The following is a 16906-nucleotide window of genomic DNA, read 5'->3' as shown; positions in this document are numbered from 1 at the left end:
AAGAGTGGAACCACATAGTATGTGGTCTTTAGTGTCTGGCTTTTTCACTTAACATAATGTTTTGAAGGTGCATCCATGTTGTAGCATGAGTCAGTACTTCATTCCTTTTTATAAGCTGAACGTATTTATTTCAGAAATGCAACTCATGTCACACTAAGCACAAAATAGTGCCCACCCCGCCCTGTAAAACCAGGGGAGCATTTCACAGTATCACCCAAGGGCCCACTATAGCAGCTGTGCTCCTTCCCAAAAGCCGCAGATAGGAAGGAAGACCACCAGCCAGAGAGCATCATGTAACGGGACACGGAGGTGAGGGAGGACCAGCCCGGGAGGCAGACCAAGGGCCCAGGTGAGAGGGGAGCCTCTCTCTGGTTAACAGATAAACAGGCACTGAATTGTACACTTTCAAAAAGGTGAATTTTATGGTATGTAAATTAATAAAGCTGTTATAAAAATAAAGAGGCTGCTAACTGAGATCAAAGAGAGAGAGTCTAATCACCTATGAAGTAATCTGGCCAAACCTGAAAACTGACTGAGCCGTCAGATCTGTCAATTTACAGGAAATACAGAGTAGAAGGACCACGTTAAACACCACCACAAGGGACTTCCCTGGCGGTCCAGCGGTTAAGACTCTGCGCTTTCACCGCGGGGGGCACGGGTTCGATCCCTGATCGGGGAGCTAAGATCCCGCGTGCCGCGCTGCGTGGCAGGCATGAATGAATGAATGAATGAATGAATTTTTTAAAACACCACAGGGATAGAACCAGCAAAATCCAGATGGTGGGAACTGCTATTGGACAAATGACCTCGTTTCTTCAATGAATAAAGGGGGAAGGGAGAAGTGGAAAGGTGGGTAGCCTATACATTAAAAAAAAGACTTAAAAGACCTTTCAACCAACTGCAGTGTGTAGACCTTATTTGGATCTTGATTTAAGCAAACTATAAAGCTACTGCTGACATTTGAAAACAGAAATCTGAAACTGATTGGATATTTGACAGGCACATGGGGGTTCGTTATTCTGTTTTATTCTGTTTTTCAATGTACTTTAAATCTTCTACTAATAAGAAAGATTAATCAGGAACAAGCATCGTATGGCACACTTGAGCAAGTACAAGCCTCCCCTAGGACCTGAGGCTCAGGCAAACTGAGCATGCGCAGGGTCAGGAACCAGGGTTTTATTTTTTCCCTTTCAGAATGATCAAGACTAGAACCAGACAACTCCAGCCAATCCCACAGGGGACGAAACCTAAGAGGGATGTCCAGAGGAGAAGCGAGGAACCTAGAAGCAGCAGGCCAGGGTGGATGCGCTCCCCAGCTATCAGCTCAGCTGCTCCGCTAACAGCTGCTAGAGCCGGAGCAACATATCCCCACATCCAAGGAAGCCCTCCTCCCGCCCTCCCCACCCTCCTCCTCCCACCCTCCCCCTCTCCCTCCCCCCTCCTCCTCCTCCTCCTGCCCTCCCCCTCTCCCCTCCCTCCCCCTCCTCCCCCCACCCTCCTCCGCCTCCGCAACTGCTGAGAACACACAGTTCACCTCTTCGGGCCTCCTTTGTTTATCAGTGAGGTGGGGACAAGTTAGCTCCCTTTGTTTTCTGTCACTGACATTTAAAAAAAGGGGGGAAGGCTTGTTTTACAAAATATTATTTAACACGCAGAGAGTACTGTGACGGCAAACCAGAAGTTCTGACCTCCCAGTGCCACTGCAGAATGGGTGGGAAGGCTTTTATTCTCCAGCCCCTTCTTCTGGCAGAGACCCAGAGAGGAAACGCCTGCCCAAGACCCCCCTGTGGCAGAGCCGAGCCTCAAGCCCAGGTCACCTCACTTCCAGCCCAAGAACTACTTCAGAGAGGGCTGTTTCCTCAAAGGGCACTCGCATAACTCACTTCCTGAATCAGACTACTGAGACATTGCTCTACGGAATAGAGAACAAAAGACCCGCTTACCTGAGCCCACTTCTTGTTTCGACTTTGCATCTGAACTGTAGCTATGGAAGCAAAAAGTTCCTCTGCAGGCAAGTCCTCGGGCAGCCGCGTTAGGAACTGGGCTATGTGAATGAAGTCCATCTTGGTCAGGATGTCCTCGAACAGCTTCAGGAGGCCCAGGGCCGTGCGGAACAGAAACTCCTCCCCGTCACGACAGAACACATCCCATACGCGACAGGCCAGATCCAGGGGCAAAGATTTGCTATATAAAGTAAAGATCCTGGAAAAAAAAGTTTGAGTTTTTCACATTCTGGATGGCACAAAGAAAGAGCTCTGAATTCAGGTCGAATTCATTAAAATGCTCCCTGAGTTAGTCACTTTCATACTTACACTGCCGGTGGGGAGGAGAAGCCCTAGGCCTGCATTCACTCTGACGGTCAATTTAAACATTTTATAGAACGGCATTATCAGGGAGCTTCCCTGGTGGCGCAGGGGTTAAGACTCCGTGCTCCCAATGCAGGGGGCCTGGGTTCGACCCCTGGTCAGGGAACTAGATCCCACATGCATGCTGCAACTAAGGAGCCCCTGAGCCACAACTAAGGGGCCCCCCTGCCGCAACTAAGACCTGGTGCAACCAAATATATAAAAATTTTTTAAAAACCCAGCTTTATCAGCTTTCACAGAGAATCTCAAACACCGTACAGTTTCTGAATTAGACATCAATTACTTCTACGTGCAACACATATTTACCGTGCACCTACTATGTGCTTATTACTCTGAGGTAAGTGCTAGATATAAGGTTAATAAGGCAGACAGAGCTTAGAGTCTGGTGGGGAGTAAAAACAGTAAAAGGAAATGTATAATTCAGGGACTTCCCTGGTGGTCCAGTGGTTAAGACTCCACGCCTCCACTGCAGGGGGCACACGTTCGACCCCTGGTCAGGGAACTAAGATCCTACATGCCACGCAGTGTGGCCACAAAAAATACACACACACACACACACACACACACACAATTCAGCATACACAAGTATCCATTACTTCTGAAGAGTACCATACACTTTTCTCCCAGTAGGGGTCAGCAAAGGAACAGAGTAAATTTTTCCAAATAAATTTGACAGTGGATTACAAGAAACTGATCTTATATTTAGCAATGCAAACCATCAGATGAAAAACATAAGTGAAACACAGATATGTATTCCCTTAAAAAACTGTGATGATCACAATTCAAACTACCAAACAAATACAGTCTTAGGTGAGCAAACAGGTCTAACTAATCACCTCTACCCTGGATTTGGGCCTATGTCACAAAGCAAGGCGAGTCCAGGTCGAGATGCAGGCCAAGCTGATTCTCTGTGAATCCGCCCTCCCCGCAGCTGTGAGACGCAGCCCGGGTGCCATCTCCGGGTGCCTCCTGACCCCCACCTGCTCGGGGCCCCGCTCTGCCCCCGTGCTTTGCCCGCGAGCCGTTTGCTCCTGTCTTCCCCACGGACACTGCCCAAGAGCAGGGAGCCCGCCCGCTGCATCGCCATCCGCAGCATCTGGCGCAGCATCCGGCAATCTCTGCTGAGGAAGTGTGTCCACAAGATCCCAGTCCGCTTCAGGATGTCACCGGTGTTAGCGGTTCTCACTGCCTTCTTCCCAGCACTAGGCCTCATCACAAGTGGGGGCGTTCTCTAGCCCTCCTGCAAAATCACTTTTCCACAGGTTTCAGTATTTCCTTAGTGCCCATGCTGACTCGAGACCCACAGGGCCCGTGAAGGCAGCTGAGCTCAGGTGCTGGACTCCTTGGTCAGGAGGTAATGTCACCAGGCCTTTAACAGCAGGACTCTCACTCTCCTACAACAGATCCTACCAGAAACATTACACCGGGACTTCGCTGGTGGTCCAGCGGTAAAGAATCCTCCTTATAATGCAGGGGACGCGGGTTCGATCCCTGGTCCGGGAACTAAGCTCCCACATGCTGCGGGTCAGCTAAGCCCGTGTGTGGCAACTACTGAGCTTGCGCGCCTCAACAAGAGCCCGCGTGCCGCAACTAAGACCCGACGGGGCCAAAAGTAATAAATATAGTAAATAAATAAATAAATAATAAATCTTTAAAAAAAAAAAAAAGAAATGTCACCCCATGCTGGCAGTCCTGCTCACAGGTTTCACAGGCGCGGGCTTTCTGTCTGCCGCGAGCTCCAGGGCGCATTCTACTCTGCCTCTCTCCCCCTGGCAGGATGCTCTGCGAAGGAACATTCACACAGCGAACATTCACACAGCGTGCTGAGCCCGGATAACCTTCAGGGCTACCCCCGTCAGTGCTTCACAAGGTTCAAGAAAGGCATAATAATTTAGATTTCAACTCAGATGATGGAAGAGGGAGGGAGGCAGATGTCAGAGAAAAATCACCCCGCTCCTGCCACCAGTAACAGAACCAGACCCTGAACCCATGCCCTGAATGTCCACAGTGGGCCACGTGCCCTCAGGCAACATGCTGAGGAGGACAACCTACCTTTAAAAGGCACAACAAACCTTCAGCCTGAGGGTCTTACTGTCTCAAAAAACAGAAAACCATCTCATTACTCAGTCTAGAAAACACAGTTCAAGGGACAGCCAAGATCTTTGTTTCGCCTCTCAGTCTGAACATTATCAATTCTATCTAGAAGACATTTTATTTTTAAAAAATGAAAAAGAACTGACCTAATCCCCAGTACTACTTACCTGCCAATTCAGCAGTGGAAATCAAACCTTTACATCTTAAAAGCAGAGTCTTAAGCAAAAAAAGATGGGAAAATTGAGTGGCTATAGGCAAAGAGGGAGAAAAACAACAAAAGAAATTTCTCAAACATAATATTCTTGAGTTCAGATTTGTGTGTGGGTCTTCATAAACTACTTCAGATATATTTTGAACTTTATAAAATTAAGCCAACATACAAATGATGAAGAATGCCACATTCATCTGGGACACAGTAAGTTCTATACAAGTGTTATTATTACATTTAAAAAAAATGTATACCAAAAATGATATATATTAAACACATTAGAAGTACTGTCTATAGGGAATGGAATGGGGGGATGGGATAAAAAGGAATAACTACAGACAAACAAGAGGAGCCTTGCATGAGACAGTGACACTAGTTTACCATGAACTCAGAAGTATGATTAATTTAATCATCTTCAATTTACATTTTTTTAAAAATTCACAAGAATTTACCAATCAAGCTGTTATCAACCATTTGCTTTACTGAGTTGGCAAATACAGATTATTTGCAGGTAGCATTTGTGGTAAGTCAACGGTTCAAAGTTCAAAAAACTCACCCTGAACTTAGGATGAACTTAAGATATAAAAACTGGACTTTCATGGTGGCACAGTGGTTAACAGTCTGCCTGCCAATGCAGGGGACACGGGTTCGAGCCCTGGTCCGGGAAGATCCCACATGCCGCGGAGCAAAGAAGCCCGTGTGCCACAACTACTGAGACTGTGCTCTAGAGCCCGTGAGCCACAACTACTGAAGCCCACGCACCTAAAGCCCGTGCTCTGCAACAAGAGAGGCCACCGCAATGAGAAGCCCACGCACCGCAACAAAGAGTAGCCCTTGCTCGCCACAACTAGAGAAAGCCCACACGCAGCAACGAAGACCCAACACAGCCAAATAAATAAATAAATAAGATATAAAAACTACAGCCAAGCCAAGCCCACCCCAAAAAGAAAAAACAAAGGGAACGCCACCCTTAATGCTTGTGATGCCCATCTGCTCGATCCTGCCAACCATCCTAGGCATTCCCATTACTCCATGAGGTAACTTCTGAGATCTGAGCCCTGCTGATTCTCATCAGGTCAGTCCATTCATCATAAATATTTTTCAAAGCCTGCTCTATGCCAGTCCCTGTTCTTTGTGCTGAGGCTATACAGCATTGAACAAAACAGACAAGTTTCCCTGCCCTCAGGGGTGGAAAGGATATGCACAGAATGTCAGATGTTGATTTAAATAGAAGCAGGGGTGGGAGATTGGGACTGCCAGTTTGGGTGTGTAAACAGGACGGTCAAGGAGAGTGCATCACTGAAAAGTGACACTTCCATAAAGCCCCGAAGAGGAAGCGGCAAGGCACGAGAAAGGGTCAGGGAAGTATCCAGACAGAGGAAGCGGTGAGTTCACGAGCTCTGAGGCAGGAGTAAACCCAGCACATGCAAAGAAGAGCAAGGAGGCCGCTGGGCTGAAGCCAAAAACAGCCAAGGGGAGAACACGAGGATGCCCGTGGGGCCCAGGGGCCCAGCACACAGGACCTTACAGGCTGTTACAAGGCCTGCAGGTCTCATTCTATGAGTGGAGCATCTGACCAGGGGAGGGGCCTGTCCCCTGTGCTGGGAAGCGCCTGCAGGGGAACGCAGGCTTCACTGGGCGACCACTGAAACAATCAGGCAGGTCAGCACAGCACGGCAGCAGTGGAGGCGGCCTGAAGCACAGAGACTGTGGACAGACTCTGTGATGGACGTGTCTCACGAGAAAGGCAATGAAGGGGTCTAAGATGCAATTCAAAGGATGGAGTTCTCGTTTAAGGAGATGTGGGATCGCTGGTTTGGACAGGAAGGTCAGGAGTTGAGTTTGAGGCACGTTAAGTTGGTAAGCCAGACATCCAAGCGGATAGATGAATTCATCTGGAGTTCAGAGGGCTCTGGGCTGGCGACAGTTTGTGTATAGATGGTATCAGATAAAGGAAGTATTCTAGAATCAGAGAGTGAAGAATGTCAAATGCTGCTGAAAAGTCAAATAAGACTGAGAACTGATCACCACGCACATACTTCATGCAGAAAAGTATGAACTGTGCCATACACTATCATTTACTATTTTTTAGGTACTGAAATGGAATTCTTAAGGCCTTGAATGTTACTGTATCTTAAATAAAATGTGCCTTTCAAAGAAAAACATTTAAAAATTTTCCCCTGGCAAATCTCTACTCATCCACAGCTCAGCCTAGATGACCCTCTCTGGGAAGGCCGTTTCCTGGCCCCTGGGCTAGGCTGGGTCTCTCCCGTTAGATGTTCACACTGCACCTCATACATCCCTTTCATAACATTCATCGAATGGGGATGGACCTCCCACCCCAGCCACCTTCTGTGCTCTGAGCCTCACAGGCTCTGGCAGGCCTCCCAGCAGTCAGCTGCCGGCCCCCCTGGGATCCAGCCCGGGCCACCTCCTGCTCGACACCAAGAGTCCAGGGTCACTGCCTCCCGGTCTCCTGCTCTGGACGGCCAGCCCCTGAGCAGCGAGGTTGTTCTCCTCCCCCCTCCCCTTCAAGCAGGGCCGCTCGGATGTGCTCCAGCGTCCTCAGGCTCCCGCCCTCTCCTCCCATCTCCCCTTTCACTGGAAAACCATTCATTACCAGCAGCTTTCAAATGCTTGACTGTATTCTAAACCACATTTAGACTCAAAACCAGCTGTGAATAGGACACTGAAACAATGCCCTCCTGGTTTCCTCTCAGAAGAGTGGTTAATCAGACTCCATTCGTGCGGGTGAAGAGCCACTCAGCTCCCGTGGGGCTGAGGTGAGCCGCACCAGCCCACAGCCCACAGCCCACAGCCCAGGAACACGAGGGCTGCTGTGTGCAAAGGGCCCGCCCTGCCTGCAGTCCTGCAAGGTGTACTCTAGGCTTCTTCCTGCTCCAGCCAGGATGCGTGTGGAAGAAACAGGGGCGGACGGTGAAAGCCCCACGGGCCTTCCCGGGACTGCTGGTGTTCTTCTCCCATGGAGGAAGAGAGAATTCGAGGATTCTTCCCCCCCAAGACATGTTTGCTTTTCTCCCCTGGACCACTGCATATTACTGCACTGTATATCAAAGATGATAGTTTCAGGTACCGATTCAACTAATGCAAAAAAAGGTCTTTTCATATTGCTAAACTGATGAAGTGGCTATAGGCTCATAAAAGACAACAAACACAAATGGTGTGTATCTATTTCCCCCTTAATGTAAGAGGAACAGTTTCTGCCCTGTCAAGCCTTCACAATTTCCAGAAAGCATTCTTATCTGGCGAAGCCTAATCTAACTGCTTGCCTGCAAACAGGGGGCACAGTCAGGGAAGGGAGACGGGGAGGGAGTCCATCACTTCCTAAGCCGGGCACGGAGGCGAAGCTCCTTCTCAGAAACCAGTGGTGGGAGAACGGACACCCACCCGGGTCTGCTCCTCACAGGCCCTGGCTGCGAGTAAAACAGAGCCGCCAGGAAGCACACACTTCCCGGGGCTGGGCGCTGCTTTATAAGCTCCTACCTGGATTACCCAGGTTATTCCTTGAGGAAGTACAACAATCGTCTCCATTTTACAGGGGAAGAAACCACAAATAAAGGGAGGCTGTAGGAACACAGACTTAGCGTGAGGTAAAAGAGCAAAGGTCACCTAGCAGTCTCCCTCATGGAGAAGCCACCATCAGAGACGTGGACCTTCAGGGCCTGACATCACCGATTTCCAGCTGTGCCCAAGTTTTCCCACCCTGACCAGTTCCTAAGAATGAGCCTTTGTCCCCAGAGCTGGCTTAGGAAGTGGCCCTGAACCCCACTCCCAACCCCACCATGGTGCTCCCAGCGCTCTAGAAACTCAGACAAGCAGGGAAGACGCTGCTAGATAACTACCTAGCCTCCTAAGATTTTGTGAGGATTAAATAAAACAACATTAAACACCCAACGCAGAGCTGCATTCATTAAAAAATTGAAGGCAGTTGTATGTGTGTCGGTTCAAACTTAATTAATAAGCCCAACCCCTGCCCCAGTCCTGGAAGCCATCAGCCGGATCCACCTCTGAGCCCCCAGAGCACCCTCCAACTTGAGCCCAAAGGTGTTCTCACCTTAGGTGCCAGCACCAAGCAGTAGGTAAACAATGTGACCCCTGCATTAGCACCTAGGCTCCATCCCAGCCAGGCTGCGGTGCGCTGGTGACCACAGGCCGTGTGGGCCCTTCCTGCGAGCAGCTTTCCCACCTGCGGGCTTGGAACCCCCCTCCAGCCCTCCACACGCGCTGAGGAGGCCCCCGCGCGGGCCAGATGCTGCTCCGGATGCCGAGAGCTCAGCGAGACAGCCCCACCCTGGAGGAGTTCTCAGGCAGACCCGGAGGTTAGAAGCTAGTGGTGAGGGGCTTCCCCGGTGGCGCAGTGGTTGGGAATCCGCCTGCCAATGCAGGGGACACGGGTTCGAGCCCTGGTCCGGGAAGATCCCACATGCTGCGGAGCAACGAAGCCCGTGCACCACAACTACTGAGCCTGCGCTCTAGAGCCCGCGAGCCACAACTACTGAGCCCATGCGCTACAACTACTGAAGCCCGTGCGCCTAGAGCCCGTGCTCCGCAACAAGAGAAGCCACCGCAATGAGAAGCCCGCGCACTGCAACAAAGAGTAGCCCCCGCTCGCGGCAACTAGAGAAAGCCCGCGCGCAACAACGAAGACCCAACGCAGACAAAAATAAAATGAATAAATTAATTTAAAAATAAAATAAATAAAAGCTAATGGTGAAATGTATGCAAGATGCGATGGAAACTAAAATCTTCCGACAGTAATTTCACCTTGAACCTGCCTTTAAGGTAGAGACTGAGTGTAATGACAGGATCTCCAAGTATCACCAAACGTCATTCAAGAAACATTAATCAGGATAGAGAAAGTTCTGCTTGACTCTTTTACTAACTCAGGATTATATATTACAAAGCCTACTCACGCCTCCGAATAATTCTGCCGTTTGACAGCAGTGGGAAATGTTTTGGTAAGTTAAATGACCACGTGTCAGTCCTCTGCCTGAACACTCAAAACTCTGTAGGAAGATGAGCACAGCGGGCGAGACCCTGTTGTGACCCTCCCGTCTCTGTGTGAGCAAAGAAGAGCGACAAGCACACTAAACAAGACCCCTTGCCAGGAAGGCGGCATCGGCAAGTGAATCTAAGTCTCAGCTGTGAAGTCTCTGTAACACTGGGTAGACGGCAGCCCCCAGTTCACGTGGGGAGGCTAGCACCCGAGTGGGCCTCGGGCTGGACTCCATGGATTTTAAACCCAGGAAGGGCCCCTCAGGAACAGATGCGTTCTTGGCTCTAGGACTCTGAGCCCAGCACGGGGCCAGGCACTAGGGACACAGAGGGGACTGACAAAGCTCAGTCTGTCACCGGAGCAGCAAGAAACCAACGATGCTCTCAGTGGGTCGGTGCCGTGATGGACAGAAGAATCAACTGCTGGGGTGGAGGGGAGAGAAAAGAGGATTCTGGAAGAATAACCCTCAAACTGGGCAAGACAATGTCCTATAAAGTTACAATGTTATAATCCAGGGGGTGGAGAAACTGTCCTGGGAGTGAAGAAGGACAATTCTTAGATGGCCTCTGGTGGGCAGACGGCGGGGCAGGAAAGGAGATTTTGTCATCTAATCTGAGCACCTACACAGCTCACCCAGGACGCTCGGCGGCCGAACCACAGGGGCTCCACAGCCCTCCGACATGGACACGGAGAGTCAGCTACCAGCACCCTCTGCAGACCACACACACAGTGCAGCTCCACCAGGCGTGTGCAACTCAGGCCCTGATGTCAGGGGTGTAGACGTGGCTTTGGGAAAGTGATGTGATGTAGCAGAAGAAGCAAAAGCTCTGGAGAGAGACCGATCTGGACCGCGCACTACGGGGGTGACACTGGGTAAGGGGCCTCGGTGGCTTCCTTTGTGCTAAGACGGACCTGCTCCAGATGCTGTGAAGGTGAAACAAAGCAAGGAATGTCTCTGAAATGCCAGCTTCTAGGGCAGGTCCTGAGCAACACCTGCTCTTTCCCTGGGCCTCCTTCCCATTGCCCACCCCGTTTCTGATCTGAGCTTTTACCAAGAGCCTGAATCACTGCAGACCATCTATAAATGTGGACTGCAAGGAATAAATCACGAATGCATTCAACTTAAATAGTTACTAAAGGCCTGCGCTAGGACTGCAGATACAGGCAATGTTCTACTTGGTCCGAATTCTAGAAAGCAGTCAAGCACTTCACGAAGAATAAGCCAACACCAGCAGAGGCCTAGGCATCAAAGCACAGCGGGCAGCATTCACGAGGCATCAGGCACCAACTACATCACATCACAAAGGTCTCAGGAGAGGAATCCTTGGAGCTCCCTTTCATTCAGACACCCAGTGCTCTGCTCCACGTTCAGTGCCCACGTGTCTGACGCACCCTGCACACTCTCTCATCAGAGTGCTGATGCGTCTAACTAAATCCCTTAGAGGGGACTCTGTGGGGAAGCGCACAGGCTCTGGAGCAGGTGGCTTGTGCCTGAACACCAGCGGTGCCATCCAGCTAGCCATACCTTGGGCAGGTCTCACTCTGCCTCTCTGGGCCTCAATTTCCTCACGTGTAAAACAGAGGTGTTACAATTCACTCCAAGGGCTTGTTCTAAGGGTTAAATGAGATCATGTGAGAAGCACTGGAGTCAATCAGTGCGAGTCCCCTTGGCCTCTGCCCCCACTGGATTACAGCCATCTTCGGCCTAGAACGAAAACAGATGAGCGCGCTCCAGGACAGCGCCCGCACACTGCCCGTCGTGACCATCGCCGATCTCTTGCACTGTGACATCATCAGAGTGGATCAGCACCAGCTCTTTCTTGAACAAACAAAATAAGAAATTTCAGAGCGCTCTGCACATAGTAAAGGCTAGGTACTGTTTCCTAAAACCTGTCTCAGTCATATATATATATATATATATTACATTGCTGCACACATGGCCACACACCGGGTCACAACATAAAATTTATTTCCTTTTGCAAGTCAGGGTGAAAAAAGTTTGAAAGACACTATTCCAGGACAGTGTTTTCCAAACCTCCCTTTACCCTGGAATCCTAAGAATCTAACTTGGGGGCCTAAAACAGATAAGGTAGAAGCTGAAGACTCTGGTCCCATGTGATCCTCTCCTAACACCCTCCCCGAGGGGTCATGGGCCCCAGGCCTGGGAATCTGTGAGGCCAGGGTTCATAGTCAAATCACAGCACAGGTGCACCAACAGGGGTGCAGAGGCACAGCCTATGCAAAAGCTGACTGTTCATGGTGTAGAGAAATCATTTGTTGGTTAAATTAAGGTGGCCTTTTAGGCAGGCCCCAAACACTCCCACCCGGCATAGCCAGAAAGGTGAGCCCAGCACCCCAGCAGTGGCCACTTCATGGCCTGATGTCTGTACTATTCTGTAGTGACGCCAGCACTTGTGGCCTCAGATATGAGCTCTGACCTCCAAACCCTTGTTCCCAGCAAGAATTCAGCAGAGTCACAACAGTCTCAGGGTTTAGAACAGAAGCAATGAAACGCCAAGAGTCCCAAAGGCTCATTCCCATGGGTGCAGACAAATCAGCTTTATTTAAGGGACTGAGCCTCGTTTCAGATGACATTCGGACTTTACCTTCTAGAAGTAAGCCTTTTGTCTCCTGAAAAAAGTGAGCCGAAAAAAAAAAAAAAGTCAAACCAGCTACACGTTCCCAGCAGTTTTAGATTCACTGCGCAAATTAGTGCTGGAGCCCAAACGGTCCTTTCGGTCGAAGTACATCTTTCCTTCTGCACGGCAGGGTGGGGGGATGTAGGGTGATGACCTTACCAGGCCCTGAAACGCTAACCATCTGGGTAGACAGATGAGGAAACAGGCTCAGAGAGGCTCCATGGCCCTCGCTCAGGCCACAGATAAGTAACGAGAGAGGCCGGGGGTCGGGCGGGACTGCAGGATTCTGGAGCTGACACTCCTCCTGCGGTGGGGGCCTGAGACACTGCCCCCTCTGTTCCCCCGGCTACCGCCAGCCTTCTCAACTGGCCCTCTGCGGGTGACATCCCAGCCTTTCCCCAGGCCACCACATCCACTGTGTGGGAAGACTTGCCGGTCTACCGCTCCACCCCGGAACTCTCTGGAAGCCTGTAAGTATACTCCGATGTCCGACAGGCTCCCTAAAGCTGCCGTGTCGCCGCATCCGGCCCCTCCATGCTCTGATCTCAGCTGGTGGCACCAGCAGTCCCACGGGTCGCGTGGCCACAGCGCTTGCCCTGGGACCACAGCCTGCCCTCGCCAGCGCCTCTCCCTCACCACTCTCCACCCACTTCTGCAGCCTCAGCTCAGGCCCTGCTCTTTCTCCCTTCGTCTGTCTCCGCCTCCAGGCTCCCCCGCCTCCCCTAACCTAAAACTCACTTCCGACAGAACGCACCTCAATCCTCACCCCAAGCAAAGGCCTTCAACCGCTCCCTCTGGCCCTGGTAATCCTGCCCGAGCTCCTCAGCTTGGCATCCAAGATGCACCAGACTCGGCCTCCCGAGCTCTCGCCTGCCACTCTCTGCCCTGTGCTTTAGGCTCCCACATCACCACACCAACTGCTGCAGCCCTGATGATGCTGCAGCACCGCATGCTCACGTCACGTCTTGGCTCAAACTCCCGTGTTGCCTTGTGTACCTGACCCCTCGGCCTGTCTCCAGGGCTCGGTCCCCGCCTTGTCCCAGAGACAGCATTCATCCCATGCTGCTCAGCCTCGCTGTGTGTGCTCCCCCTAGACAGACGCTCCGGACAGGCAAGCGCCTGCCTGTCTCCGATCCCAGCGGAGAGCCCGCACAGACCTGGTGCTTAGTGACGTCTCGCAGAAGGAATGGGTAAACGGCACCTTGGAAACTGAGAGTCCAAGACACCCTTCTCCCCTGGAGGGAGCTCAGGAGGACCAGTCAGAGTCACAGGCAGTACTCAAGAGAGCAACAGAGCTGAGCAGGTGACCAGCAACACGGGGCTGAGGACACAGGGCGTATCACGCTCAGGGCGGCTGGGGAGACTGTAAGGGAGGACGCGGGGCTCAGCTGAGCCCTGAGAGAAGCTGGCAGTGAGGAATGAAAAATGGGGGCACGGAGATGAGAAAACACTCTGAAAACACATAAAAATGCAGTCTTACCAATCGATTAGGTAGATGTCTGGAGTTAAGTTGTTTTTCTTGAAATGAGCAAATAATTTCGGCAAATTTTCTTCAAAGAATACCTCAAATGCAGCAAAATAAGTCAACATCTAGGGAGATAATGTGAAATACACTAATAAACTCATTATCAGCACAAGTTTCCAATCTACCCAAAAAAGTCAATATACTTAACACCTTTAGAATCTAACAATCATCTTCGTATGTAAGTTCTCACACACCTTCATCGGCAACCCGAAACTAGGCACTACACAGGCAATTTCTAAATAAGCCCACTCTCTAACCTCATATAACGTTACCGACTATATCTTATTATTTCTTGCATTTGTAGATAACTGAAACCCAGAGCAGTTACGTAGCTTGCCTAATGAGGTCACATCACCAGCGTGTGGCAAGGCAGGGCCCTGAACCCATGCCTGTCCCGCAGGCTAGGCTGACTCCTGATGGGCTCAGTCTTTTCTAAGAACCAGGACCGAATTAACTGTCGAAAATGATCTCAAAAAACACGCCTGCCTCCCTGCCGACCCGCAGCATTTCCAGAGGGCATATAATGCTGATACTGAGGCAGGGCAACAGCGCTCTGGCTCAAAAGTGCAGCTCTTTTGAGGCACTGAGGGAGAAAACGCTGAAGGGAAAGGGAGCGGCCACAGCCTGTTTTATGAGCACATGCTTTTCAACTTCTTACAGGGTTTGCAGGGAAACGAAATGCACAGAGCAGCGGTGCGGTGCTGAAGCAGAAAGAACAGCTACAAGTGGGTGGGAGCCATCCGAATCTGAGAGGCTGGATGCACGTGGGCAGATGGCAACTCCCGGATGTTGTTTGCACATCTTAACGAAGGCGTGTACGGTAAACCGGGGGTTCCCAACTCGGGGGAATGTGCCTCCCGGAGGACATTTGGCTGTGCCTCGGGACATTTCTGGTTGCTCCATCTGGAGCAGGGGTGCTACTGCATCTGGTGGGTAGAGGCCAAGGATTCTGCTAAACAGCCTCCGATGCACAGGACAGCTCCCACCGCGGCCATCCGGCCCCAAACGTCCACAGCGCTGCTGCAGAGAAACCCCGCTGGAAATGCAGGTCCCACTCAACGTTATGATTCTATGATCTTTCCTTAATGATACAAGCTAAAATGTTTAAGTGCAGTTTTTATCATGTGTTTCCAAAGAGGAAGCTGGGGGTCTCATCTTCAAAATGAGAAGGTATTTAGATGTAAATCATTTTATTATATATGAAGAGTTTTTTCCTGACTATGAAAGTAGTATCTGTAAAATGCTCACTGTGGAAAACTTATGAAGTACAGAAATGAATAAAGATCATCCATAAACGCTGTTACTATTGTGGTATACTTCCTTTTATCGTTCAATATGGTAGCTATTATGGAATACGTTCTGTTTTACATGCTTTTGAAAAAATTAGCATTTTATCTTAAATATTTCTCCAATACAATGCTTTGCAATCAGTACTGCGCTGGATATATTTCCAGATTTTAAGGAACCATTCTGCATTCCCTTAAATCCCCATTTTTAAATGTTTTCATTTTTCACAATGAAAAATAATTTTAAATTTTATTGAATAATTACAAACAACCGTGTAATAACCACCTTTGTGCAAAGTGCCTTGCCCACACTTGAACCTTCTTAGAACCAATTCTTACGAGCAGAATTATATACCGACGCCATTTACTGCTACTGACATCTAACACCAAACTGTCTTCTAGAAGGACTCTGCCGATTTACATTTCCCTTCACAGCCAGCATTCAGCAGCAGCTTTAAAATACTTTTTAAAAAAAAAAAATGTACGTACGGCCTGAGCAAGAAATACTCAGGAGTCCTTAAGGTATTAAGGAGAAAAACTGCCTAGCTGATCTAAACTGTTAGATCGCTTTGGTCCTGAAGTACTGACGATAAATTAATTATCAGTGAACTATCAACAAATGATCAGCAAATCAAGACAACGTTAACTAAAAAGCTGATGATCTGTTGAACGGGTGACTCCTCGTCTGGGCTACGGGAAGCAGAAGGGGTTCCGAGGCCGGCTGGTCGCGGACCAGCTATGCGCCTCGAAGGAACCCCGTCACTCCCGAGCCTCGCTTCCTCACCGCGCCAGGAGCAGGTGGGGCCTCCCCAGGGCAAGGACTGCCAACTCCTTCCTGAACACGCCGCCGCCCATGGAGACGCTGGTCTCGATCCCATCTCCCCTCCTGCGTACCAGCCCACCGCGTGAAGCAGAGCCCCGCGTGGCAGCGGGCAGCCACGGGGCCCCACTGTGCGACGGGCTATTTGACAGACCCTAACGTGGGGCCTGCGCCTGAGCTTCTGCTTGGACACAAAGTGTGTACGTTTGTGCAGGAGTCTCCCTCCTCCCTCACTTGAAGAATGTATTTTCAGAAATACTTTCTGAAAGAAGGTACTAAGAAATTCATCCGTATGGCTATTGACCACATGTTTTTAAAAGTCCAACACAATGCCCCAAATGAGCCGCCATGTTACCTAGGGCGACTTATTCTAAGTATCTTAGTGGAGGGAGAATGCATTCTTTTTCCCGCCGAAGAGAATGATTAGGCAACGCTTGCTGTGTGAGGACACAGCACCCAGGGCACAACACACACAGGGGATACTTACAAGGCCGTGGTCCACTCGGAAAAACGCCATTTGACAGGGTTTATTCAAAAGATTAGAAAAAGCAATGAAGGCATCTGCAGTATCTAAGTTCAAGATCAACACGGCCGCTATGAAGGACATGCCCTGAACCTGAGAGGAGAAGAGAAAGGGGCGTTAAACGAACGGCAGCCACCACGGTCAGAGCAGCTCTTCCATCTTATTGAAAGAGGAACCCAAGCACCCTCACGCTGGAAGGTCCCACACTGCGCCCACCCATCGCCACCCACCAGAGGCTGGACCGACAGCCTCATGGATCCCGACCTGCCCTGACTCGGAACCAGCGCCCTGGCGCGCCAGCCGCCTGTGTGCGCTCCGTCAGTCCCACCCCTAACACGTGGGAAACCATAACCGCCCCCCCCCACCCCGCATCTGACATGCTGCCCTGCAGAAGGTACAGCTTCCCGGTGCCGCAGAAATGTACGTCT

At 50.4% G+C, this 16906-nt stretch overlaps 1 protein-coding gene across 5 annotated transcripts in view; it reads right to left on the bottom strand.

The window, feature by feature from the left end:
• TBC1D14 (TBC1 domain family member 14) overlaps nt 1-16906 on the bottom strand; it is a 101913-nt gene that overhangs the window by 4372 nt on the left and 80635 nt on the right. For all 5 annotated transcript variants that reach the window (XM_059923644.1, XM_059923643.1, XM_059923645.1 and 2 more), the window contains 3 exons: nt 16443-16571; nt 13805-13914; nt 1944-2202 (listed from right to left, as the gene is read on the bottom strand). In XM_059923644.1, the coding sequence (XP_059779627.1) occupies nt 1944-2202; nt 13805-13914; nt 16443-16571 (498 nt within the window). The remainder of the gene's footprint in view (nt 1-1943; nt 2203-13804; nt 13915-16442; nt 16572-16906) is intronic.

This window comes from Balaenoptera ricei, chromosome 5, assembly GCF_028023285.1.
Source record: "Balaenoptera ricei isolate mBalRic1 chromosome 5, mBalRic1.hap2, whole genome shotgun sequence".
Classification (NCBI taxonomy): Eukaryota; Metazoa; Chordata; class Mammalia; order Artiodactyla; family Balaenopteridae; genus Balaenoptera; species Balaenoptera ricei.
Note: the sequence above shows the minus strand (reverse complement) of the source record. Positions and strands in the feature narration are given on the sequence as shown.